Source organism: Sesamum indicum, linkage group LG3 (assembly GCF_026168435.1).
Source record: "Sesamum indicum cultivar Baizhima isolate 11 linkage group LG3, ASM2616843v1, whole genome shotgun sequence".
NCBI classification, from domain to species: Eukaryota; Viridiplantae; Streptophyta; class Magnoliopsida; order Lamiales; family Pedaliaceae; genus Sesamum; species Sesamum indicum.
Window position 1 is genome coordinate 25,025,258 of NC_142659.1, and position 25,390 is coordinate 25,050,647.

The following is a 25,390-nucleotide window of genomic DNA, read 5'->3' on the forward strand; positions in this document are numbered from 1 at the left end:
CGGAGTTCTTCCTGTGGTCAAGAAGCTCACCCGCTTCTGCTTTCCGAACACGCAGTGTTCACAATGACCCACCTCCACCGATTTTAACTCGGGCAACCGTCCTTTCGACTTCAGCACGTTCATTCCTTTCTCGCTCATGTGGCCCAAGCGATTGTGCCACAGGTTAGCCTGCGATACAGTTCCTGCAAAGGGAATGTTTGAACTAGATCCTCCCGCCATGTAGAGCGTTCCCGACTTTAGTCCTCAAGCCAAAGTCATTGCTCCCCGACTGATCTTCCACTTCGCGTCTCCAAACGTCGTGTGGAATCCATCACTATCCAGCTGTCCGACTGAGATCAAGTTCCTTTTCAGTCCTGGTATGTGTCTCACATCATGTAGGGTCCAGCATGACCCATTCGTTGATTTGATCCGCACATCTCCCTTTCCTACAATCTTGAGGGGTTTGTTATCTGCAAGATAAACTAAGCCAAAATCACCTGAGGTGTATGGCTCCATGATGTCTTTGTTGCTGCATGAGTGGAATGAGGCCCCTGAATCCACAACCCAATCATCGGAAGAACTGCTCACACTCAACAAGAGTGCATCCGTGATCTCCTCCGTCGCGGCATTCGCTGTTCGGCCCTCCTTTTCCTTCTTTGGCGCCCGACATTCGCTTTTCATGTGTCCGGGCTTCTCGCAGTTCCAGCACACCATCTCCTTCTTGCCCTTGTTCTTCCCCCTGGACCTTGACCTTGACCTTCCACGGTATTTACCCCGTGTGTCAGGTCTCCCTCTGGACTCTGTATGTAGCGCAGAGCCAGATGATCCACCCGTTTGCTTTCTACGGGTTTCCTCGTTCAACATCATGTCTCTGATGTTGTCGAACTTCATCTTCTCCTTCCCAGACGAAGTGCTCACTGAAGTAACAACCACATCCCAACTGTCAGGTAAAGATGAAAGCAAAATTAACGCTTTTACCTCATCGTCAAACACGATATCCACAGACGCCAGCTGTGTCGTGAGTTGGTTGAAGTCATTGAGGTGATCGGCCACCGACTTCCTCTCCTCCATCTGCAACCTGAATAGTTTTTTCATCAGCATAACCTTGTTCATTGCTGAGGGTTTCTCGTACATATCGGCAAGAGTCTGTAGAACTTCCTTCGTGCTCTTTGCTCCCTTCACATGATAGGCGACATTCCGAGAGAGCGACAGGATTATTGCGCTCATCGCCTTTCGATCGAGCACCTTCCATTCTTCATCACTCGTCTTCTCGGACTTCTCTGCAAGTGGTTCGTACAGGTCCTTCCCGTACAGGTAGGCCTCCATCTGCATACGCCAAAACCCAAAGTCGGAACCATTGAACCGTTCGACTGGAAACTTTCCCTCCATCTTAACTCCTTGAACCAGGCTCTGATACCAGTTGTTAGGAAATGGATCGGGTTAAGATGGATAACAGGTGGAATATGAAGGCGATAAAAGACACACGAATTTGTTAACCCAGTTTGGATATAAATCCTACGTCTGGGGGCGATACCAAGCCAGGAGAAAACACTCAAAGAGGAGGAAAATTGAGGAGTACAACACACACACACTTGTATGCAAGTCTTCACCACACGTGAAAAACAACACTCACCCTCGTCTCAACTCTTTCTTTTCTCTCTACTCTATTCTACTTTTCTCTATAAAACAATGCTAATAAGAGTAGTATATATAGCCATGACTTATCCTTTTTCCAACTCAATTTGGGATTTCTAAGTTGAATGAGGTTATCCTTCTCCAACTCAACTTTGAATCGGGTTATCCTTCTCCAACTCAACTTGGGAATTCTAAGTTGAATCAGGTTATCCTTTTCTTCTTCAAATCAATCTTCACAACTTAACACTAAGCACCTCAACATTCTGCTCATCCTTCCCCGCTGGAAGGTTCCTCGAATCCTCATGAGGGTGGCCCTTCATCCACCACTCTCCACAAAAGGTGGCATCTCGCACACCACAACGGCCTCAACGCCTAGATCACCTCCTGACTTGCGGCAGTTCCGCACACATGGTTGCTTATCTCGCAATCGTGGCTCTCGCAGTCCACCCGACGCATCGGCATGTCCCCCTCTCGCTCAGGGAAGCCAAGATGAATTCTGAAATCTAATATTTGTTTCATCCCAAAAAATTTCGGACCACGGTTGACAGCTCGCTCAACATATCTGCGACGCTAACCCAACTGCCAACCAATATCATCGAAGTTGGACCGTAGCCGCTTGCCCTTTGAAGCAGCCCAAACTCGCGCAAAAGGACTCTACTGAGCATAATCTCTGTGGAAGACGTCCCCCAAAATCATACCGTCTCACAATCGGCTCGCTGAAGCATTTTAAAGCCCAAGACAACAAAGCCACACATCTGTGCCCGAATTACGGCATAATCTTGTCTCAACTAACGGTCTCAACCCAACTGAGCTCTACCTGATGTAGAGGCGTGTGCCAATCCAGATCTTCAACTGGGCACAATTCTCTTTAAAGAGTCCAGAGCCCGGGTACCGGGCTCTGATACCAACTGTCACGGGCGGACTCTCTTGTCACGCAGCGGAATATATTTTTCGCCCGTGCGGCGTCTCAGGTTTCACCCAACCTTCGACCAGCCTTCGCACATCTCAGAGTTTACCGACTGTTCGTCGCGTGTCTTCGACACTGAAGCTCGCTAGCACGACATCTGAACGCATCCCTGCGCGGCACCGCGTGCCTTTGCGCTCGCCTATCCAAAATGCCCATGTTCGCCGAGGCTCTCGGCACGCACGCCTTAGCGTCTCTTAGCGGCCGGCCCCGACTAGCTAGTCTGCCGCCATGCGTCTCGCCCACAATCTCGGAACCCGCCGACGCATCCCTCGATGGCAAGGAGCATCCTCGCTCCGCCTCGGCATTACGGCGCTCCGCATGCGCCCGCAACGCCCGTCTCATGTCCAACGCACACTCGGGGCATCCTCGGCGCACGCCTTCGTCGTGGCCGTCTTCTATGCCTCGCCCGAGTAGGACCGCATCTTAAGTCCGAGGCCCACATGATATGCTGACATCTTGCTTTGATCCCGCATGGCATGCCCGACATGCCTTCTTGCCTTTCGACGTGGCTACATAATTTGCCCACAGTGCGGCGTCGCCCCACGACCGCTCATCTTAGCCAACGGACCCCCATGGACGGCTAGAACCCGATAGCACGTGCCATGAGTTGGATCACGAGGTCTTGGAGTGCTTGCCTCGATCACCCATTCGCACGAGAGGTGTTGCCCCAAATATCTCGCAGCCCGCGGAGCAACCTTGCACGTCACACGGAACCTCTCGGCCGCATTTGTGCCCAACGTAGGCCGTCCTGGCCCTACGCTGCCCGTCCGGTTCCCATGCCTTTCGGGGACTCTAAACACTCCTTTGAGATGCCTAGAGCCGGCCCTTGGAGGCCCCCAACATGCCCCCAAGAGATGCTCATTTAGTGCCGACGTTGCCTACCGCCACTGCCGTCGTGCACGGGGAGGGCCGGCTGGAGCTCACCGCATCATACCCCCCTTATAATAGGCTTAAGAAAGTTTTTCCTATTTCCAGCAGTAGACATTGAAAGGGGTTGAGGAGCGCACCTTTTTCGTATCTACCTCAACCGACGTCCAAATCACGTGCCGCTTGAACCGTAGCGTAGCCTACGACTTCTACATCATAACTCTTGAATTTCAGCCCCATCCGATCATCCATCGCTGAGGAATTGCCCACGCAATATTCTGAAATTACAGTCTCGCCACTGCACTGGCAGACTCTGAAGATCATCGTCGTTTCCTACCCAAACGGAACCGTCTACCTCTGAAACATCTTGGAGGTGTTCCCAACACTCCAAGGATCTCGCCATAGAAACAGTTTTGCAAATCTCGAAAGATAAAGCACTCTGCTTCACGCATTTCTCTCCTGCTCGCGGGCAGGGTGGCGCCCGATCGTCGCCCTTATATCTCCTTGCCCAAACGTCCTCGGAATGACTTCATACTTGGCGGATAGCATCCCCACACATCAAGGAAGTTCCCATACGAACAGTTTTGCAATCCCCAATCGGTAAGAGTCTCTGCTCGTAGGCCGTTTGCGCACCTGCGTGCCGGCCGGCCTCCCCTAGCCGCCCGCACGTACTCCGCAAGTCACTGCCGGCCGTCTTGCCCAAGGAGCGGCCAGTGACACCCGGCCTGCCCGCGCGCGCCTGTGCGGCCTGTGCGGCCTGCGCCGGCCTGCCCGCGCGCGCCTGCGCGGCCTGTGCCGGCATGCGCGCGCGCGCCTGCGCGGCCTGTGCCGGCATGCGCGCGCGCGCCTGCGCGGCCTGTGCCGGCCTGCGCGCGCGCGCCTGCGCCGCCTGTGCGGCCTGCGCCGGCCTGCCCGCGCGTGCCTGCGCGGCCTGTGCCGGCATGCGCGCGCGCGCCTGCGCGGCCTGTGTTGGCCTGCGCGGACCGTGCCGGCCTGCGCGCGCGCGCCTGCGCGGCCTGTGCGGCCTGCGCCGGCGTGCCCGCGCGCGCCTGCGCGGCCCGTGCCGGCCTGCGCGCGCGCGCCCGCGCCTTGGTCGACCACTGCATGAAAATTTGCACGTCACCTCAAAATGACATGATTAATTCATTTTTGTTGAAATAATTAATTTTTTAGGTGTGAAAATTTTTATTTAATTATTTTAATTATTAAAAAAATAATAAATAAAAGGAAAAAAATGGGAAAAATATGAAGACACAATAGAATAATATTTTAATTTTTTACGCATCGTATTTGTATCGCGAAATATTTATTTTATTATATTCAGTTATATTGTGCGTCCCAAATGTTTGAAAAATAATTGGGAAAAAAACTGGAGAGTTCACGTTCGCGCGGATACTGCCGACGTGCGCGCGCAGGCAGCCACTGCCGACGTGCGCGCGCAGGCAGCCCGTGCCGACGTGGGCGCGCGCGCGCCTCGGGCGACCACTACATGAAAATTTTCGCGTCACCTCAAAATCACATGATTAATTAATTTTTGTTAAAATAATTTATTTTTGAGTTATGAAAATTTTTATTTAATTATTTTAATTATTAAAAAAAAAAAAAACGCTTGCGCGGACGCTGCCGGCGCGCGCGCGCAGGCGGGCACTGCCGGGCGGGCGCGCTCAGCAGCCACTGCCGACGGCCGCGCGCAGGCAGCCACTGCCGACGTGCGCGCGCGCGCCTGTACGGACAGTGCCGACGGCCGCGCGCGCGCCTGTGCGGGCACTGCCGACGTGCGCGCGCGCCGACGTGCAGCCCGTGCCGACGTGCGCGCGCGCGCGCCTCGGGCGTCGCGTCACCTCAAAATCACATGATTAATTCATTTTTGTTGAAATAATTTATTTTTGAGTTATGAAAATTTTTATTTAATTATTTTAATTATTAAAAAAAAAAAAAAAAAAAGAAAAAACAAAACGCTTGCGGGCACGCTGCCGGCGCGCGCGCGCAGGCGGGCACTGCCGGGCGGGGCCGCGCGCGCCTGCGCCGGCCTGCCCGCGCGTGCCTGCGCGGCCTGTGCCGGCATGCGCGCGCGCGCCTGCGCGGACCGTGCCGGCCTGCGCGCGCGCGCCTGCGCGGCCTGTGCGGCCTGAGCCGGCCTGCCCGCGCGCGCCTGCGCGGCCCGTGCCGGCATGCGCGCGCGCGCCTGCGCGGCCCGTGCCGGCCTGCGCGCGCGCGCAGGCAGCCCGTGCCGACTCGCGCGCGCGCGCCTTGGCCGACCACTGCATGAAAATTTGCACGTCACCTCAAAATGACATGATTAATTCATTTTTGTTGAAATAATTAATTTTTGAGGTGTGAAAATTTTTATTTAATTATTCTAATTATTAAAAAAATAATAAATCAAAGGAAAAAAATGGGAAAAATATGAAGACACAATAGAATAATATTTTAATTTTTTACGCATCGTATTTGTATCGCGAAATATTTATTTTATTATATTCAGTTATATTGTGCGTCCCAAATGTTTGAAAAATAATTGGGAAAAAAACTGGAGAGTTCACGTTCGCGCGGACACTGCCGACGTGCGCGCGCAGCAGCCACTGCCGACGGCCGCGCGCAGGCAGCCACTGCCGACGTGCGCGCGCACGCCTGTACGGACAGTGCCGACGGCCGCGCGGGCGCCTGTGCGGGCACTGCCGACGTGCGCGCGCAGGCAGCCCGTGCCGACGTGGGCGCGCGCGCGCCTCGGGCGACCACTGCATGAAAAATTTCGCGTCACCTCAAAATCACATGATTAATTAATTTTTGTTAAAATAATTTATTTTTGAGTTATGAAAATTTTTATTTAATTATTTTAATTATTAAAAAAAAAAAAAAACGCTTGCGCGGACGCTGCCGGCGCTCGCGCGCAGGCGGGCACTGTCGGGCGGGCGCGCGCAGCAGCCACTGCCGACGGCCGCGCGCAGGCAGCCACTGCCGACGTGCGCGCGCGCACCTGTACGGACAGGGCCGACGGCCGCGCGCGCGCCTGTGCGGGCACTGCCGACGTGCGCGCGCAGGCAGCCCGTGCCGACGTGCGCGCGCGCGCGCGCCTCGGGCGTCGCGTCACCTCAAAATCACATCATTAATTCATTTTTGTTGAAATAATTCATTTTTGAGTTATGAAAATTTTTATTTAATTATTTTAATTATTAAAAAAAAAAAAAAAAAAAACGCTTGCGCGGACGCCGGGCCTCGGGCGTCCACTGCATGAAAATTCACGTCACCTCAAAATCACATGATTAATTCATTTTTGTTGAAATAATTTATTTTTGAGTTATGAAAATTTTTATTTAATTATTTTAATTATTAAAAAAAAAAAAAAAAAACGCTTGCGCGGACGCTGCCGGCGCGCGGGCGCAGGCGGGCACTGCCGGGCGGGGCAACGCGCGCCTGCGCGGGCACTGCCGGGCGGGGCCACGCGCGCCTGCGCGGGCACTGCAGGGCGGGCGCGCGCGCGACGGCGCGGGCACTGCCGGGCGGGCACGCGCGCGCCTGCGCGGGCACTGCCGGGCGGGGCCGCGCGCGCCTGCGCGGGCACTGCCGGGCGGGGCCGCGCGCGCCTGCGCGGGCACTGCCGGGCGGGGCCGCGCGCGCCTGCGCGGGCACTGCCGGGCGGGCGCCCGGGCGCCTGCGCGGGCACTGCCGGGCGGGGCCGGGCGCGCCTGCGCGGGCACTGCCGGGCGGGCGCGCCTGCGCGGGCACTGCCGGGCGGGCGCGCGCGCGCCTCCGAGGGCACTGCCGGGCGTGACCGCGCGCGCCTGCGCGGGCACTCGGGCGGGCGCGCGCCCGCCTGCGCGGACTGTGCCGGCCTGCGCGCGGCCGCCAGTGCGGGCACTGCCGGGGGCGCGGGCGCCTGCGCGGCGTGTGCCGGCCTGCCCGCGCGCGCCTGCGCGGCCTGTGCCGGCCTGCGCGCCCGCGCCTGCGCGGACAGTACCGGCTTGCGCGCGCGCGCCTGCGCGGCCTGTGCGGCCTGCGCCGGTTTGCCCGCGTGCGCCTGCGCGGCCTGTGCGGCCTGCGCCGGCCTGCCCGCGCGCGCCTGCGGGGCCTGTGCCGGCCTGCCCGCGCGCGCCTGCGCGGCCTGTGCCGGCATGCGCGCGCGCGCCTGCGCGGCCTGTGCCGGCCTGCGCCGCCTGTGCGGCCTGCGCCGGCCTGCCCGCGCGTGCCTGCGCGGCCTGTGCCGGCATGCGCGCGCGCGCCGGCGCGGCCTGTGCGGCCTTTGCCGGCCTCCCCGCGCGCGCCTGCGCGCGCGCGCAGGCAGCCCGTGCCGACGCGCGCGCGCGCGCGCGCCTTGGCCGACCACTGCATGAAAATTTGCACGTCACCTCAAAATGACATGATTAATTCATTTTTGTTGAAATAATTAATTTTTGAGGTGTGAAAATTTTTATTTAATTATTTTAATTATTAAAAAAATAATAAATAAAAGGAAAAAAATGGGAAAAATATGAAGACACAATAGAATAATATTTTAATTTTTTACGCATCGTATTTGTATCGCGAAATATTTATTTTATTATATTCAGTTATATTGTGCGTCCCAAATGTTTGAAAAATAATTGGGAAAAAAACTGGAGAGTTCACGTTCGCGCGGACACTGCCGACGTGCGCGCGCAGGCAGCCACTACCGACGTGCGCGCGCGCGCCTGTACGGGCAGTGCGGACGGCCGCGCGGGCGCCTGTGCGGGCACTGCCGACGTGCGCGCGCAGGCAGCCCGTGCCGACGTGGGCGCGCGCGCGCCTCGGGCGACCACTGCATGAAAATTTTCGCGTCACCTCAAAATCACATGATTAATTAATTTTTGTTAAAATAATTTATTTTTGAGTTATGAAAATTTTTATTTAATTATTTTAATTATTAAAAAAAAAAAAAAAAAAAAAAAACGGTTGCGCGGACGCCGGGCCTCGGCCGTCCACTGCATGAAAATTTTCGCGTCACCTCAAAATCACATGATTAATTCATTTTTGTTGAAATAATTTATTTTTGAGTTATGAAAATTTTTATTTAATTATTTTAATTATTAAAAAAAAAAAAAAAAACGCTTGCGCGGACGCTGCCGGCGCGCGCGCGCAGGCGGGCACTGCCGGGCGGGCGCGCGCGTGCCTGCGCGGGCGCTGCCGGCCGGGCGCGCGCGCGCCTGCGGGGGCACTGCCGGGCGGGCGCGCGCGCGCCTGCGCGGGCACTGCAGGGCGGGCGCGCGCGCGCCTGCGCGGGCACTGCCGGGCGGGCGCGCGCGCGCCAGCGCGGGCACTGCCGGGCGGGCGCGCGCGCGCCTGCGCGGGCACTGCCGGGCGGGGCCGGGCGCGCCTGCGCGGGCACTGCCAGGCGGGCGCGCCTGCGCGGGCACTGCCGGGCGGGGCCGCGCGCGCCTGCGCGGGCACTCGGGCGGGCGCGCGCCCGCCTGCGCGGACTGTGCCGGCCTGCGCGCGGGCGCCAGTGCGGGGACTGCCGGGGGCGCGGGCGCCTGCGCGGACTGTGCCGGCCTGCGCGGCGTGTGCCGGCCTGCCCGCGCGCGCCTGCGCGCCCGCGCCTGCGCGGACTGTACCGGCCTGCGCGCGCGCGCCTGCGCGGCCTGTGCGGGCACTGCCGAAAATTATTCTAATGTGACTTCATATTTTTCCCTTTTATTTATTATTTTTTTAATAATTAAAATAATTAAATAAATATTTTCATAACTCAAAAATAAATTATTTCGACAAAAATTAATAGTCATGTGATTTTGCGGTGACGTGCAAATTTTCGGCAGCGTCCGCAAAGGCGCGCGCGCGCACGCGGGGCTGTTTCCGCAAAGGCGCGCGCGCGCACGCGGGGCTGTTTCCGCACCGGCGCGCTCGCGCAGGCGGGGCTGTTTCCGCACACGCGCCGGCAGCGTCCGCACAGGCGCGCGCGCGCACGTCGGCAGTGGCTTCCTACACGGGCGCCCGTCTGCTGCCGACAGGCCTGCGCGCGCGCACGTCGGCAGTAGTCGGGCAGGCGGCGTCTGCCGCCGTCGGCAGTTTTTTCCCGATGCTTCTTCAATCTTCTGGGACGCATAATATAACATAATATAATAAAATAAATATTTCGCGATTCAAATACGATGCGTAAAAAATTAAAATATTATTCTAATCTGTCTTCATATTTTTCCCTTTTTTCCCATTTATTTATTATTTTTTTTAATAATTAAAATAATTAAATAAATATTTTAAATTAATAATTAATAATAATTATTTTAATTAAAATAATTAAATTAATCGTGTGATTTTGAGGCGACGTGAAAATTTTTATGCTGCGGCCGCCCAAGGCGCGCGCGCGCACGGCGGCAGTGCCCGAGCAGGCGCGGGCGCACGCCGGCAGTGCCCGCGCTGGCGCGCGCTCGGGCGCCCGTCGGCAGTGCCCGCGCGGGGGCGCCCGTTGGCAGTGCCCGAGCGGGCGCAGGCGCGGGCGCCCGACCGCCCTGCCTGTGCCCGCGCAGGCGCGGGCGCCCGACCGCCCTGCCTGTGCCCGCGCAGGCGCGGGCGCCCGTCGGCAGTGTCCGCGCGGGCGCGCGCGGGGGGGCGCCCGTCGGCAGTGCCCGAGCGGGCGCAGGCGCGGGCGCCCGACCGCCCTGCCTGTGCCCGCGCAGGCGCGGGCGCCCGACCGCCCTGCCTGTGCCCGCGCAGGCGCGCGCGCGCGGGCGCCCGACCGCCCTGCCTGTGCCCGCTCAGGCGCGCGCGCGCGGGCGCCCCGCCGCCCTGCCTGTGACCGCGCAGGCGCGCGCGCGCGGGCGCCCGACCGCCCTGCCTGTGCCCGCGCAGGCGCGCGCGCGCGGGCGCCCGTCCGCCCTGCCTGTGCCCGCGCAGGCGCGCGCGCGCGGGCGTCCGACCGCCCTGCCTGTGCCCGCGCAGGCGCGCGCGCGCGGGCCCCAGTCGGCCATGACTGTGCCCGCGCAGGCGCGCGCGCGCGGGCGCCCATCTGCCGTGCGCGCGCGGCCGCCTGCCGGCGGCGGCCGGCGGGGTCTGCCGGCCGGCGGCGTCTTCCGGCCGGCGGGGTCTTCCGGCCGGCCGGCGGCGGTTTTTTCCAAAATTTTTTTCAAACTTTTGCGATGCATAATATAACTGAATATAATAAAATAAATATTTCGCGATACAAATACGATGCGTAAAAAATTAAAATATTATTCTAATGTGACTTCATATTTTTCCCTTTTATTTATTCTTTTTTTAATAATTAAAATAATTAAATAAATATTTTCATAACTCAAAAATAAATTATTTCGACAAAAATTAATTAGTCATGTGATTTTGCGGTGACGTGCAAATTTTCGGCAGCGTCCGCAAAGGCGCGCGCGCGCACGCGGGGCTGTTTCCGCAAAGGCGCGCACGCGGGGCTGTTTCCGCACCGGCGCGCTCGCGCCGGCGGGGCTGTTTCCGCAAAGGCGCGCGCGCGCACGCGGGGCTGTTTCCGCACCGGCGCGCTCGCGCCGGCGGGGCTGTTTCCGCAAAGCCGCGCGCGCGCACGCGGGGCTGTTTCCGCACCGGCGCGCTAGCGCAGGCAGGGCTGTTTCCGCACACGCGCCGGCAGCGTCCGCACAGGCGCGCGCGCGCACGTCGGCAGTAGTTGGGCAGGCGGCGTCTGCCGCCGTCGGCAGTTTTTTCCCGATGCTTCTTCAATCTTCTGGGACGCATAATATAACATAATATAATAAAATAAATATTTCGCGATTCAAATACGATGCGTAAAAAATTAAAATATTATTCTAATCTGTCTTCATATTTTTCCCTTTTTTCCCATTTATTTATTATTTTTTTTAATAATTAAAATAATTAAATAAATATTTTGAATTAATAATTAATAATAATTATTTTAATTAAAATAATTAAATTAATCGTGTGATTTTGAGGCGACGTGAAAATTTTTATGCTGCGGCCGCCCAAGGCGCGGGCGCGCACGGCGGCAGTGCCCGAGCAGGCGCGGGCGCACGCCGGCAGTGCCCGCGCTGGCGCGCGCGCGGGCGCCCGTCGGCAGTGCCCGCGCGGGGGCGCCCGTCGGCAGTGCCCGAGCGGGCGCAGGCGCGGGCGCCCGACCGCCCTGCCTGTGCCCGCGCAGGCGCGGGCGCCCGTCGGCAGTGCCCGCGCGGGGGCGCCCGTCGGCAGTGCCCGAGCGGGCGCAGGCGCGGGCGCCCGTCGGCAGTGCCCGCGCGGCGCGCGCGGCCGCCCGACCGCCCTGCCTGTGCCCACGCAGGCGCGCGCGCGCGGGCGCCCGTCCGCCCTGCCTGTGCCCGCGCAGGCGCGCGCGCGCGGGCGCCCGACCGCCCTGCCTGTGTGTCACGGGCGGACTCTCTTGTCACGCAGCGGAATATATTTTTCGCCCGTGCGGCGTCTCAGGTTTCACCCAACCTTCGACCAGCCTTCGCACATCTCAGAGTTTACCGACTGTTCGTCGCGTGTCTTCGACACTGAAGCTCGCTAGCACGACATCTGAATGCATCCCTGCGCGGCACCGCGTGCCCTTGCGCTCGCCTATCCAAAATGCCCATGTTCGCCGAGGCTCTCGGCACGCACGCCTTGGCGTCTCTTAGCGGCCGGCCCCGACTAGCTAGTCTGCCGCCATGCGTCTCGCCCACAATCTCGAAACCTGCCGACGCATCCCTCGATGGCAAGGAGCATCCTCGCTCCGCCTCGGCATTACGGCGCTCCGCATGCGCCCGCAACGCCCGTCTCATGTCCAACGCACACTCGGGGCATCCTTGGCGCACGCCTTCGTCGTGGCCGTCTTTTATGCCTCGCCCGAGTAGGACCGCACCTTAAGTCCGAGGCCCACGTGATATGCCGACATCCTGCCTTAATCCCGCATGGCATGCCCGACATGCCTTCTTGCCTTTCGGCGTGGCTACATAACTTGCCCACAGTGCGGCGTCGCCCCACGACCGCTCATCTTAGCCAACGGACCCCCATGGACGGCTAGAACCCGATAGCGCGTGCCATGAGTTGGATCACGAGGTCTTGGAGTGCTTGCCTCGATCACCCATTCGCACGAGAGGTGTTGCCCCAAATATCTCGCAGCCCGCGGAGCAACCTTGCACGTCACACGGAACCTCTCGGCCGCATTTGTGCCCAACGTAGGCCGTCCTGGCCCTACGCTGCCCGTCCGGTTCCCATGCCTTTCGGGGACTCTAAACACTCCTTTGAGATGCCTAGAGCCGGTCCTTGGAGGCCCCCAACATGCCCCCAAGAGATGCTCATTTAGTGCCGACGTTGCCTACCGCCACTGCCGTCGTGCACGGGGAGGGCCGGCTGGAGCTCACCGCATCATACCCCCCTTATAATAGGCTTAAGAAAGTTTTTCCTATTTCCAGCAGTAGACATTGAAAGGGGTTGAGGAGCGCACCTTTTTCGTATCTCCCTCAACCGACGTCCAAATCACGTGCCGCTTAAACCGTAGCGTAGCCTACGACTTCTACATCATAACTCTTGAATTTCAGCCCCATCCGATCATCCATCGCTGAGGAATTGCCCACGCAATATTCTGAAATTACAGTCTCGCCACTGCACTGGCAGACTCTGAAGATCATCGTCGTTTCCTACCCAAACGGAACCGTCTACCTCTGAAACATCTTGGAGGTGTTCCCAACACTCCAAGGATCTCGCCATAGAAACAGTTTTGCAAATCTCGAAAGATAAAGCACTCTGCTTCACGCATTTCTCTCCTGCTCGCGCGCAGGGTGGCGCCTGATCGTCGCCCTTATATCTCCTTGCCCAAACGTCCTCGGAATGACTTCATACTTGGCGGATAGCATCCCCACACATCAAGGAAGTTCCCATACGAACAGTTTTGCAATCCCCAATCGGTAAGAGTCTCTGCTCGTAGGCCGTTTGCGCACCTGCGTGCCGGCCGGCCTCCCCTAGCCGCCCGCACGTACTCCGCAAGTCACTGCCGGCCGTCTTGCCCAAGGAGCGGCCAGTGACATTCTCCCCCACTCGATCCGTTGACGTCCTCGTCAACACATACACGAAGGATTGAGGTGTATGCGGTGCCCAATACTCTCTCTCAGTATCGCGCGACACCAGACCGTCCTCCTACTCTTTCGAGCACTTCGGTCGTGAAGTGCCTCTTCAGCACCCCACGTAATCTCCCCACAAACGGTGCCTCTGCCGCACCTGATGTGATCATCTCAACGCAAGTGGAAGTCCGTGTACTCGTCGACACCCTCTTCCCAAATCTGTGCTAAGCTCCCCCACAAAACATAGTGCCTCAAACGCACTCGATTCATCACGAAAATTCAAAGCGGAAGTCTGTGCCTCTCTCTGCACTCTCTTCCCAAAGTGGCGGGTAGCTCTCCACAATCGTGCCTCAATGCACTGCATTTCTCATTGTCTGCTCAAGTTGGAAGTCTGTGTACTCCTCTACACTCTCTTCCCCAATGTCGCTCAATCGATAATGGAGTCTGTGTACGCTGCTACACTCTCTCCGAACTGTTGCTCACTGACTGTTTGCCCCCACAGGTAGTGTCTGAATACACTCAATTTACAATGCAAATACCACAGGTCGGAAGTCTGTACACGCATTCTGTACTCTCTTCACGACTTTTCAAACGGGTGGGTAGCAAACTGTGCTTCAAGTCCTGTCAAGTGCGCCTTTGAACTCTGATGTCCCTCAAAACAGTGCCTCAAATACACTCGAATTGATTTGGAACAACTGAAGTGTGGAGTCTGTGTGCACGCTTCACACTCTCTCCCCCACTCGAGGTGTTGCCGTCCTCGGCAAACACTCATACCCGCCGCTGCGGTTGTTCACACTTGAACCAACTTAAACGCACATGGGCCGGTTGCCCGAAACTGTCGGAACCACGCCGCTCGTGGACCGAACGTCTCTGCAAAGAGTCCTCTCTTGACGGGCGGACTCTCTTGACTCAGCACGAAAATAGGGTCACTGCCCCCAAAGATCGCGGGACTGGGATTTCATTCACAATGCAACACAAGGCTAAGATTTCTTGAATCCTTGCCCGGCCGCCAAACTCAAATTCAATTCCAAATCCTAGCCCGGCCGCACCATGCCGCTCATGGTGCGAATGGAGCCCGATGCTCCCCTCAAATCTCAACTCGGTAGTCCCCCTCGGAAATCCATCAACCAAAGAGCCCATAATATGGTGTCCGAATCCCCTCGAAGAACATTCGCAATTCCGCTCAATTATGCTCTTGACGAGCATCCAACGCACGGCTTAGTGGGCTGCTCCCACTCAAGCTCCGGACAAGTTGCCGTTTTTCTCATAACGGATGCTTATGCCCCTCTGGTTCTTGAAGCGTGCCATCTTTCCTCTAGACGCACTCTCATCTACCACAACAGCATTCCATCCCACATTTCTGCTCGGCCACATACGGCTCATACCGACAACTGCCCACAAAACGAAGGGGTCTCAACATCCACTCCTCGCAACCCCAAGGGTGGCTTGTTCCAAGCACCTCATGTGCAATTGTGCCTAAGCACCTCAACATTCTGCTCATCCTTCCCCGCTGGAAGGTTCCTCGAATCCTCATGAGAGGGTGGCCCTTCATCCACCACTCTCCACAAAAGGTGGCATCTCGCACACCACAACGGCCTCAACGCCTAGATCACCTCCTGACTTGCGGCAGTTCCGCACACATGGTTGCTTATCTCGCAATCGTGGCTCTCGCAGTCCACCCGACGCATCGGCATGTCCCCCTCTCGCTCAGGGAAGCCAAGATGAATTCTGAAATCTAATATTTGTTTCATCCCAAAAAATTTCGGACCACGGTTGACAGCTCGCTCAACATATCTGCGACGCTAACCCAACTACCAACCAATATCATCGAAGTTGGACCGTAGCCGCTTACTCTTTGAAGCAGCTCAAACTCGCTCGAAAGGACTCAACTCAACATGATCTCTGTGGCAGACATCCCCCAAAATCATACCGTCTCACAATCGGCTCGCTGAAGCATTTTAAAGCCCAAGACAACAAAGCCACATATCTGTGCCCGAATTACGGCATAATCTTGTCTCAACTGACGGTCTCAACCCAACTGAGCTCTACCTGATGTAGAGGCGTGTGCCAATCCAGATCTTCAACTGGGCACAATTCTCTTTTTGAAGAGCACAGAGCCCGGGTACCGGGCTCTGATACCAACTGTCACGGGCGGACTCTCTTGTCACGCAGCGGAATATATTTTTCGCCCGTGCGGCGTCTCAGGTTTCACCCAACCTTCGACCAGCCTTCGCACATCTCAGAGTTTACCGACTGTTCGTCGCGTGTCTTCGACACTGAAGCTCGCTAGCACGACATCTGAATGCATCCCTGCGCGGCACCGCGTGCCCTTGCGCTCGCCTATCCAAAATGCCCATGTTCGCCGAGGCTCTCGGCACGCACGCCTTGGCGTCTCTTAGCGGCCGGCCCCGACTAGCTAGTCTGCCGCCATGCGTCTCGCCCACAATCTCGGAACCTGCCGACGCATCCCTCGATGGCAAGGAGCATCCTCGCTCCGCCTCGGCATTACGGCGCTCCGCATGCGCCCGCAACGCCCGTCTCATGTCCAACGCACACTCGGGGCATCCTTGGCGCACGCCTTCGTCGTGGCCGTCTTTTATGCCTCGCCCGAGTAGGACCGCACCTTAAGTCCGAGGCCCACGTGATATGCCGACATCCTGCCTTAATCCCACATGGCATGCCCGACATGCCTTCTTGCCTTTCGGCGTGGCTACATAACTTGCCCACAGTGCGGCGTCGCCCCACGACCGCTCATCTTAGCCAACGGACCCCCATGGACGGCTAGAACCCGATAGCGCGTGCCATGAGTTGGATCACGAGGTCTTGGAGTGCTTGCCTCGATCACCCATTCGCACGAGAGGTGTTGCCCCAAATATCTCGCAGCCCGCGGAGCAACCTTGCACGTCACACGGAACCTCTCGGCCGCATTTGTGCCCAACGTAGGCCGTCCTGGCCCTACGCTGCCCGTCCGGTTCCCATGCCTTTCAGGGACTCTAAAGACTCCTTTGAGATGCCTAGAGCCGGTCCTTGGAGGCCCCCAACATGCCCCCAAGAGATGCTCATTTAGTGCCGACGTTGCCTACCGCCACTGCCGTCGTGCACGAGGAGGGCCGGCTGGAGCTCACCGCATCATACCCCCCTTATAATAGGCTTAAGAAAGTTTTTCCTATTTCCAGCAGTAGACATTGAAAGGGGTTGAGGAGCGCACCTTTTTCGTATCTCCCTCAACCGACGTCCAAATCACGTGCCGCTTAAACCGTAGCGTAGCCTACGACTTCTACATCATAACTCTTGAATTTCAGCCCCATCCGATCATCCATCGCCGAGGAATTGCCCACGCAATATTCTGAAATTACAGTCTCGCCACTGCACTGGCAGACTCTGAAGATCATCGTCGTTTCCTACCCAAACGGAACCGTCTACCTCTGAAACATCTTGGAGGTGTTCCCAACACTCCAAGGATCTCGCCATAGAAACAGTTTTGCAAATCTCGAAAGATAAAGCACTCTGCTTCACGCATTTCTCTACTGCTCGCGCGCAGGGTGGCGCCTGATCGTCGCCCTTATATCTCCTTGCCCAAACGTCCTCGGAATGACTTCATACTTGGCGGATAGCATCCCCACACATCAAGGAAGTTCCCATACGAACAGTTTTGCAATCCCCAATCGGTAAGAGTCTCTGCTCGTAGGCCGTTTGCGCACCTGCGTGCCGGCCGGCCTCCCCTAGCCGCCCGCACGTACTTCGCAAGTCACTGCCGGCCGTCTTGCCCAAGGAGCGGCCAGTGACACTGTGCCCGGGCAGGCGCGCGCGCGCGGGCGCCAGTCGGCCATGCCTGTGCCCGCGCAGGCGCCCGTCTGCCGTGCGCGCGCGGCCGCCGGCCGGCGGGGTCTGCCGGCCGGTGGCGTCTTCCGGCCGGCGTCGGTTTTTTCCCAAATTTTTTTCAAACTTTTGCGACGCATAATATAACTGAATATAATAAAATATATATTTCGCGATACAAATACGATGCGTAAAAAATTAAAAAATTATTCTAATGTGCCTTCATATTTTTCCCTTTTATTTATTATTTTTTTAATAATTAAAATAATTAAATAAATATTTTCATAACTCAAAAATAAATTATTTCGACAAAAATTAATTAGTCATGTGATTTTGCGGTGACGTGCAAATTTTCGGCAGCGTCCGTAAAGGCGCGCGCGCGCACGTCGGCAGCGTCCGCAAAGGCGGGCGCGCGCACGCGGGGCTGTTTCCGCAAAGGCGCGCGCGCACGCGGGGCTGTTTCCGCACCGGCGCGCTCGCGCCGGCGGGGCTGTTTCCGCAAAGGCGCGCGTGCGCACGCGGGGCTGTTTCCGCACCGGCGCGCTCGCGCCGGCGAGCTTGTTTCCGCAAAGCCGCGCGCGCGCACGCGGGGCTGTTTCCGCACCGGCGCGCTCGCGCCGGCGGGGCTGTTTCTGCAAAGCCGCGCGCGCGCACGCGGGGCTGTTTCCGCACCGGCGCGCTCGCGCAGGCGGGGCTGTTTCCGCACACGCGCCGGCAGCATCCGCACAGGCGCGCGCGCACGTCGGCAGTGGCTTCCTACACGGGCGCCCGTCTGCTGCCGACAGGCCTGCGCGCGCGCACGTCGGCAGTAGTCGGGCAGGCGGCGTCTGCCGCCGTCGGCAGTTTTTTCCCGATGCTTCTTCAATCTTCTGGGACGCATAATATAACATAATATAATAAAATAAATATTTCGCGATTCAAATACGATGCGTAAAAAATTAAAATATTATTCTAATATGTCTTCATATTTTTCCCTTTTTTCCCATTTATTTATTATTTTTTTTAATAATTAAAATAATTAAATAAATATTTTAAATTAATATTTAATAATAATTATTTTAATTAAAATAATTAAATTAATCGTGTGATTTTGAGGCGACGTGAAAATTTTTATACTGCGGCCGCCCAAGGCGCGCGCGCGCACGGCGGCAGTGCCCGCGCGGGCCCGCGCGCGGGGGCGCCTGTCGGCAGTGCCCGAGCGGGCGCAGGCGCGGGCGCCCGACCGCCCTGCCTGTGCCCGCGCAGGCGCGGGCGCCCGTCGGCAGTGCACGAGCGGGCGCAGGCGCGGTCGCCCGTCGGCAGTGCACGAGCGGGCGCAGGCGCGGGCGCCCGACCGCCCTGCCTGTGCCCGCGCAGGCGCGCGCGCGCGGGCGCCCGACCGCCCTGCCTGTGCCCGCGCAGGCGCGCGCGCGCGGGCGCCCGTCCGCGCTGCCTGTGCCCGCGCAGGCGCGCGTGCGCGGGCGCCCGTCCGCCCTGCCTGTGCCCGCGTAGGCGCGCGCGCGCGGGCGCTCGAGCGCCCTGCCTGTGCCCGCGCAGGCGCGCGCGCGCAGGCGCCCGTCCGCCCTTTCTGTGCCCGCGCAGGCGCGCGCGCGCGGGCGCCCGTCGGCCCTGCCTGTGCCCGCGCAGGCGCGCGCGCGCGGGCGCCAGTCGGCCCTGCCTGTGCCCGCGCAGGCGCGCGCGCGCGGGCGGCCGTCGGCCCTGCCTGTGCCCGCGCAGGCGCGCGCGCGCGGGCGCCAGTCGGCCATGCCTGTGCCCGCGCAGGTGCGCGCGCGTGGGCGCCAGTCGGCCATGCCTGTGCCCGCGCAGGCGCGCGCGCTCGGGCGCCAGTCGGCCCTGCCTGTGCCCGCGTAGGCGCGCGCGCGCGGCCGGCGGCGTAGGCGGCCGGCGGGGTCTGCCGGCCGGCGGCGTCTTCCGGCGGCGGCGGCGGCCGGCGGGGTCTGCCGGCCGGCGGCAGCGGGCAGCCGGCGGGGTCTGGCGGCCGGCGGGGCCTGCCGGCCGGCGGCGTCTTCCGGCCGGCGGCGGCGGTTTTTTCCCAAATTTTTTTCAAACTTTTGCGACGCATAATATAACTGAATATAATAAAATAAATATTTCGCGATACAAATACGATGCGTAAAAAATTAAAAAATTATTCTAATGTAACTTCATATTTTTCCGTTTTTTCCCTTTTATTTATTATTTTTTTAATAATTAAAATAATTAAATAAATATTTTCATAACTCAAAAATAAATTATTTCGACAAAAATTAATTAGTAATGTGATTTTGCGGTGACGTGCAAATTTTCGGCAGCGTCCGCAAAGGCGCGCGCGCGCACGTCGGCAGCGTCCGCAAAGGCGCGCGCGCGCACGCGGGGCTGTTTCCGCACCGGCGCGCTCGCGCCGGCGGGCCTGTTTCCGCAAAGCTGCGCGCGCACGCGGGGCTGTTTCCGCACCGGCGCGCTCGCGTCGGCGGGGCAGTTTCCCCAAAGCCGCGCGCGCGCACGTGGGGCTGTTTCCGCACCGGCGCGCTCGCGCAGGCGGGGCTGTTTCCGCACACGCGCCGGCAGCGTCCGCACAGGCGCGCGCGCGCACGTCGGCAGTGGCTTCCTACACGGGCGCCCGTCTGCTGCCGACAGGCCTGCGCGCGCGCACGTCGGCAGTAGTCGGGCAGGCGGCGTCTGCCGCCGTCGGCAGTTTTTTCCCGATGCTTCTTCAATCTTCTGGGACGCATAATATAACATAATATAATAAAATAAATATTTCGCGATTCAAATACGATGCGTAAAAAATTAAAATATTATTCTAATATGTCTTCATAATTTTCCCTTTTTTCCCATTTATTTATTATTTTTTTTAATAATTAAAATAATTAAATAAATATTTTAAATAAATAATTAATAATAATTATTTTAATTAAAATAATTAAATTAATCGTGTGATTTTGAGGCGACGTGAAAATTTTTATGCTGCGGCCGGCCAAGGCGCGCTCGCGCACGGCGGCATTGCCCGAGCAGGCGCGGGCGCACACCGGCAGTGCCCGCCTCTCACGAGGCGCCTATCACACAGCGCGTCGTGTGGCTAGTAGTCCGCTGACTACGTCCGCCAATACCTCCGCTCGGCACAAATGCAGCGCGCCGAATATATCAGAGTCGGGAGGAACAAATCACAAAATAGTAAATTGCGCACGTGGATTCAGAAAACCAAATTGCATTGAACTGAAAATGCGTATACAATGATTAACGATGCTAGAGCAAGGGGATCGCCTTGAGGGGGACTCTAACACGTCACTAAACCAAGCTTCTTGAACTCATTCCCCCCTATAATAGGCTTAAAAAAATAAATCCTATTGTCTACACTAGACACTAGAAAAGCTGAAATTTGCAACTCAAGAGGCGTAACGTCCCCTTGAGGAATCTAAACAACAGAAAGCAAATAACAAAGCAGTAACAAAGCAATAAAAGGCCTACACCTAAGACTCTAAGACTAGTTGGGTGTCCAGCGTCTGTCGATGAAGGCTGAGTGGTCGGCCATGTAGAACGGTTGAGTGGCCGAAGTGCGCGTCACGGGGCCTAGTGAATGGGCAGCCCGTGACATTCTCCCCCACCTGAGATAGCGACGTCCCCGGCGCTACGGAAGCATGGTACGCTTGGACAAGAGGTAGAAACGCCTTTAGGTTTGTCGTTCGCTCCCAAGTGTTCTCCTCGCTGCTGCATCCCCTCCATTTAACCAAGTACTCTGTGTGGTCTTTCTTCGCAGTACTCGTTACTAGGTGATCTAGGATTGCTTCAGCCACCTTCTCCTTCGTCTTCTTCAATTCGAGTTGTGGGCGGCTGTGTTGACTGCGGGTATCGTCTTCCTTGTCTGCTGAATACTTCTTTAATTGGCTGACATGGAAAACATTGTGGATCTTCCAGCACGGCGGCAACTCCACCTTGTACGCCACCGTCCCCATACGCCTAAGGACAGGCAAAGGACCAACATATTTCTGCATCAACCGAGGATCTCTCCACCTTGATGACTTTGACAATTTCGGATTCGGGACCTTCACCAGCACGAGGTCTCCCGCATTAAACTCAATGAAGCGGCGATTCTGATCTGCATACTTCTTCATCCGCTTCTGAGCTGTCTCCAGGCAACTTCTAACGATATCAACATTCTTCTTCCACTCTTGGGAGAAACTTCGAGTAAGAGGGGATCTCACACTTTGGGGAATGTCAAGAGTGTGATGAAGGAGCGGCTGCTGCCCAGTAACGATTTCAAAAGCGCTCTTGTCGGTGGTGGAAGAGCTCTTTTGAACATTGAAATATAGCTGAGCGACATCCAAGAGCTTCACCCAATCCTTCTGCGTACTTCGCACAAAGTGCCGAAGGTAGTCCTCCAACGTAGAATTAAAGCGTTCTGTCTGACCATCGGACTGTGGATGATAGCTCGAGCTCATAGAACGTGTGGACCCGAGAAGCTTGAACAACTCGGTCCGGAAGACGCCAGTAAATCGGGAGTCACGATCACTGACAATATCTTTTGGCAGTCCCCAATGCTTGACGATGTGCTTGAAAAAGAGATGAGCTGTCCCTTCTGCTGTAACGTGTTTGGGTGCTGCGATGAATGTAGCATATTTTGAAAAATGATCTACCACGACGATGATAGAGCCTAAGTTCCCGACCTTAGGCAATCCAGAGATGTAATCCATGGAGACGCTCTCCCATGGACGCTTTGGGATGGGAAGTGGTTGCAGCAGACCGGCCTTCTTCTGATGGTCTGCCTTGTCCTGCTGACAAATCAAACAAGTGCGGACATGCGTCTCGACATCGTCCCGCATCTGTGGCCAATGATAGGCCCTCCGCACCGAAGCAAACGTGCGGTCCTGTCCTTGGTGTCCCGCCCAAAGTGTGTCGTGGCATTCGGAAAGAAGTGATTTCCGTAGGTCCCCGCCTCTCGGAACGTATACGCGGTTTCCCTTGGTCATCAGCAATCCATCCTCGATCCAAAAGTGTCGAGCCTTGCCCTGCTCAACAAGCCGAATCAGGCGTCGCGCCGCGGGATCTCTCGGTAGTAACTCCCGCACCTGATCCTTCGTAGAGATAGCAGCCGCGCTAGAAGAGAGCGCTGCTACCGACTCCAAGTTCGCCAAGTCCGCCCTGCGGCTCAAGGCATCTGCCGACTGCTTCCTAAGCTCCACAAGCTTAGGTTGCGGTATTCTGTACGGTGCCCTAGCGGGCGGTCTCGTGCCAGGCACCAACTTGATCTCGTGATCCACTGCCCTCTTCGGTGGTAGCTTCCGAGGCAGCTCGTCTGGCATCACGTCTTTAGACTCCCCCAACAGTTCCTTACTACCGCCCGGGGTGGGCCCTGACACCTCCTCCATCTCTTCAAAACAGAGGGTACCCAAGTAGGAGATCTCATCCTGCTTGCGCCCCTTCCCAAACTGCATGGCCGACAAGTTCTTCTCTCCAGTACGTCCGGCCAAGGTAGGAATGACACACGGCTTCGCCCCCAACATCATCAGCGAATCGGCATGAGGTAAGACAGCAGTGCGTGTATCCCGTAGAAATTCAAGCCCAAGGATAAGCTTGAAGTCGTCCATTGCCACAACAGAAAGATTGGTCTTGCCCTCATAAGCACCAACCTTAATCAGCACAGACTTGGCTACACCGGCAATGGGTTGTGCAACCGAGTTGATCGCCTTCACACGCCCAACTCCCTTCTCCAGCACGAGCCCGAGTCTCGCCACTTCGGCGCTCGCAAGGTAGTTGTGAGAGGCTCCAGTGTCGATCATGGCTCGAATCGGCTTGCCATGAATCTTCACATCCACGAACATCAACCCTTTCTTCCTAGGAATCCGGGACTGAACTTCTTCTTCTTTCTTTTCCGGCTGCTCCACAGTAAGCGCCGGGATGGTCCTTTTCGCAAGGGGTGGCGCAACTCTCTTTGCCGCCACCGTAGAGAATGTGTTGCACCATTGGTTTACGGCCCCCAAGTTGTCCTCATACTCCTCCGTGTCATTCTCACCACCTGCCTCTGCTTGTGGCTCCACACTCTTTGAGGACGACGCCTTGTCGGTAAAGGTCGTTGCCAGTGCATTCAACACCTGTCTCTTCGGGCAATCCCGATACATATGCGGACCATCGCAGATCAAACACCCTCTTCTCCTCTCGGGTGCTCCCTGCCTGTTCTCTTGGGGCTTGTTCCTGTTTGAACTGCCCTGTGAGCCATTCTGAGAGTGGGGCCTCTGGTCTCCCCCACCTCTGTTGAAGTTATTCCTGAACCATCTCGTCCCATTCGACTTCTCCCGCTCAGGACTAGGCGTCGCCTGCCTATCCTTTTGAGTCTCTAGGTTGAAATCGGCCAGGCGTTCGGCCGCGATGATAGCCGAACTCAAATCAGTCACTCGTTGCCTCTGCAACTCGTTTCTCGCCCACTGTTTCAAGCCTTCCATGAAAGTGAACAGCTTGTCTGCCTCCGACATGTCTCGGATGTTCAGCATCAGCGCTGAGAAAGCTTTGACATATTCCCGCACGGAACCTGTATGCTCAAGCTTTCGCAATGCCCTCCTGGCATTGTACTCCACATTCTCGGGGAAGAACTGCTCTCTGATCGCCTCCCGTAGAAGAGCCCACGTGTCGAGCTGTATTTGATGTGCCTGGATCTCCGCAAACTTGGTCCGCCACCATAGCTTTGCGTCACCAGTCAGGTACATGGTCGCAGTCGCAACCTTCCTTGCCTCGTCCCGCACGTCTGCCGCAAGGAAGTACTGTTCCATGTCGAAGAGGAAGTTCTCGACCTCCTTCGCATCACGCTCACCGCTATAGGCCTTCGGTTCTGGTATTCGAAGCCTAGCACCGGGGTCGTGAGCAACCATAGGCGTGCTACCCACTGCACGCTGGAGCAGTCCAATCTGAATGGACATCTGCTCCATGTCACGCCGCATATCGGCAATGCTGTCGTTTCCGAATACGCCAGCCATCTCCTGAATCACGTGCCGACATTCGTCCAACTCCGAATTCAGCACCGTGATCTCAGATTCCAGGGAGGAGACCTTCGTCTCCAATTCCACCAACCGGGAGTGTCCGTCCTCCGGGTTCTCAGCTCTCTCGCTGGATGAAGCTGCGGCATGTCGCGGGCTTTCCGGATCTTGCCCCGATGCCCTCGCAGCAGTAGCGGTCCGCCTCGGCCCCATCGTGGCACGAGGCTCTGATACCACCTCTCACGAGGCGCCTATCACACAGCGCGTCGTGTGGCTAGTAGTCCGCTGACTACGTCCGCCAATACCTCCGCTCGGCACAAATGCAGCGCGCCGAATATATCAGAGTCGGGAGGAACAAATCACAAAATAGTAAATTGCGCACGTGGATTCAGAAAACCAAATTGCATTGAACTGAAAATGCGTATACAATGATTAACGATGCTAGAGCAAGGGGATCACCTTGAGGGGGACTCTAACACGTCACTAAACCAAGCTTCTTGAACTCATTCCCCCCTATAATAGGCTTAAAAAAATAAATCCTATTGTCTACACTAGACACTAGAAAAGCTGAAATTTGCAACTCAAGAGGCGTAACGTCCCCTTGAGGAATCTAAACAACAGAAAGCAAATAACAAAGCAGTAACAAAGCAATAAAAGGCCTACACCTAAGACTCTAAGACTAGTTGGGTGTCCAGCGTCTGTCGATGAAGGCTGAGTGGTCGGCCATGTAGAACGGTTGAGTGGCCGAAGTGCGCGTCACGGGGCCTAGTGAATGGGCAGCCCGTGACACCGCGCTGGCGCGCGCGCGGGCGCCCGTCGGCAGTGCCCGCGCGGGCGCGCGCGTTGGGGCGCCCGTCGGCAGTGCCCGAGCGGGCGCAGGCGCGGGCGCCCGACCGCCCTGCCTGTGCCCGCGCAGGCGCGGGCGCCCGACCGCCCTGCCTGTGCCCGCGCAGGCGCGGGCGCCCGACCGCCCTGCCTGTGCCCGCGCAGGCGCGGGAGCCCGTCGGCAGTGCCCGAGCGGGCGCAGGCGCGGGCGCCCGACCGCCCTGCCTGTGCCCGCGCAGGCGCGCGCGCGCGGGCGCCCGACCGCCCTGCCTGTGCCCGCGCAGGCGCGCGCGCGCGGGCGCCCGTCCGCCCTGCCTGTGCCCGCGCGCGCGCGTGCGCCCGACCGCCCTGCCTGTGCCCGCGCAGGCGCG

General features: G+C 57.4%; 1 protein-coding gene across 1 annotated transcript; it reads right to left on the minus strand.

Moving 5' to 3' along the window:
• Window positions 1-243: 243 nt before the first annotated feature.
• Window positions 244-24,407, minus strand: LOC148788821 (uncharacterized). Its single transcript, XM_088878145.1, has 2 exons — window positions 20,795-24,407; window positions 244-449 (listed from the first exon to the last, which is right to left on the minus strand). Exons 1-2 carry the CDS (start codon window positions 24,405-24,407, stop codon window positions 244-246), a joined length of 3,819 nt encoding a protein of 1,272 aa, XP_088734271.1.
• Between the last annotated feature and the right edge of the window lie 983 nt (window positions 24,408-25,390).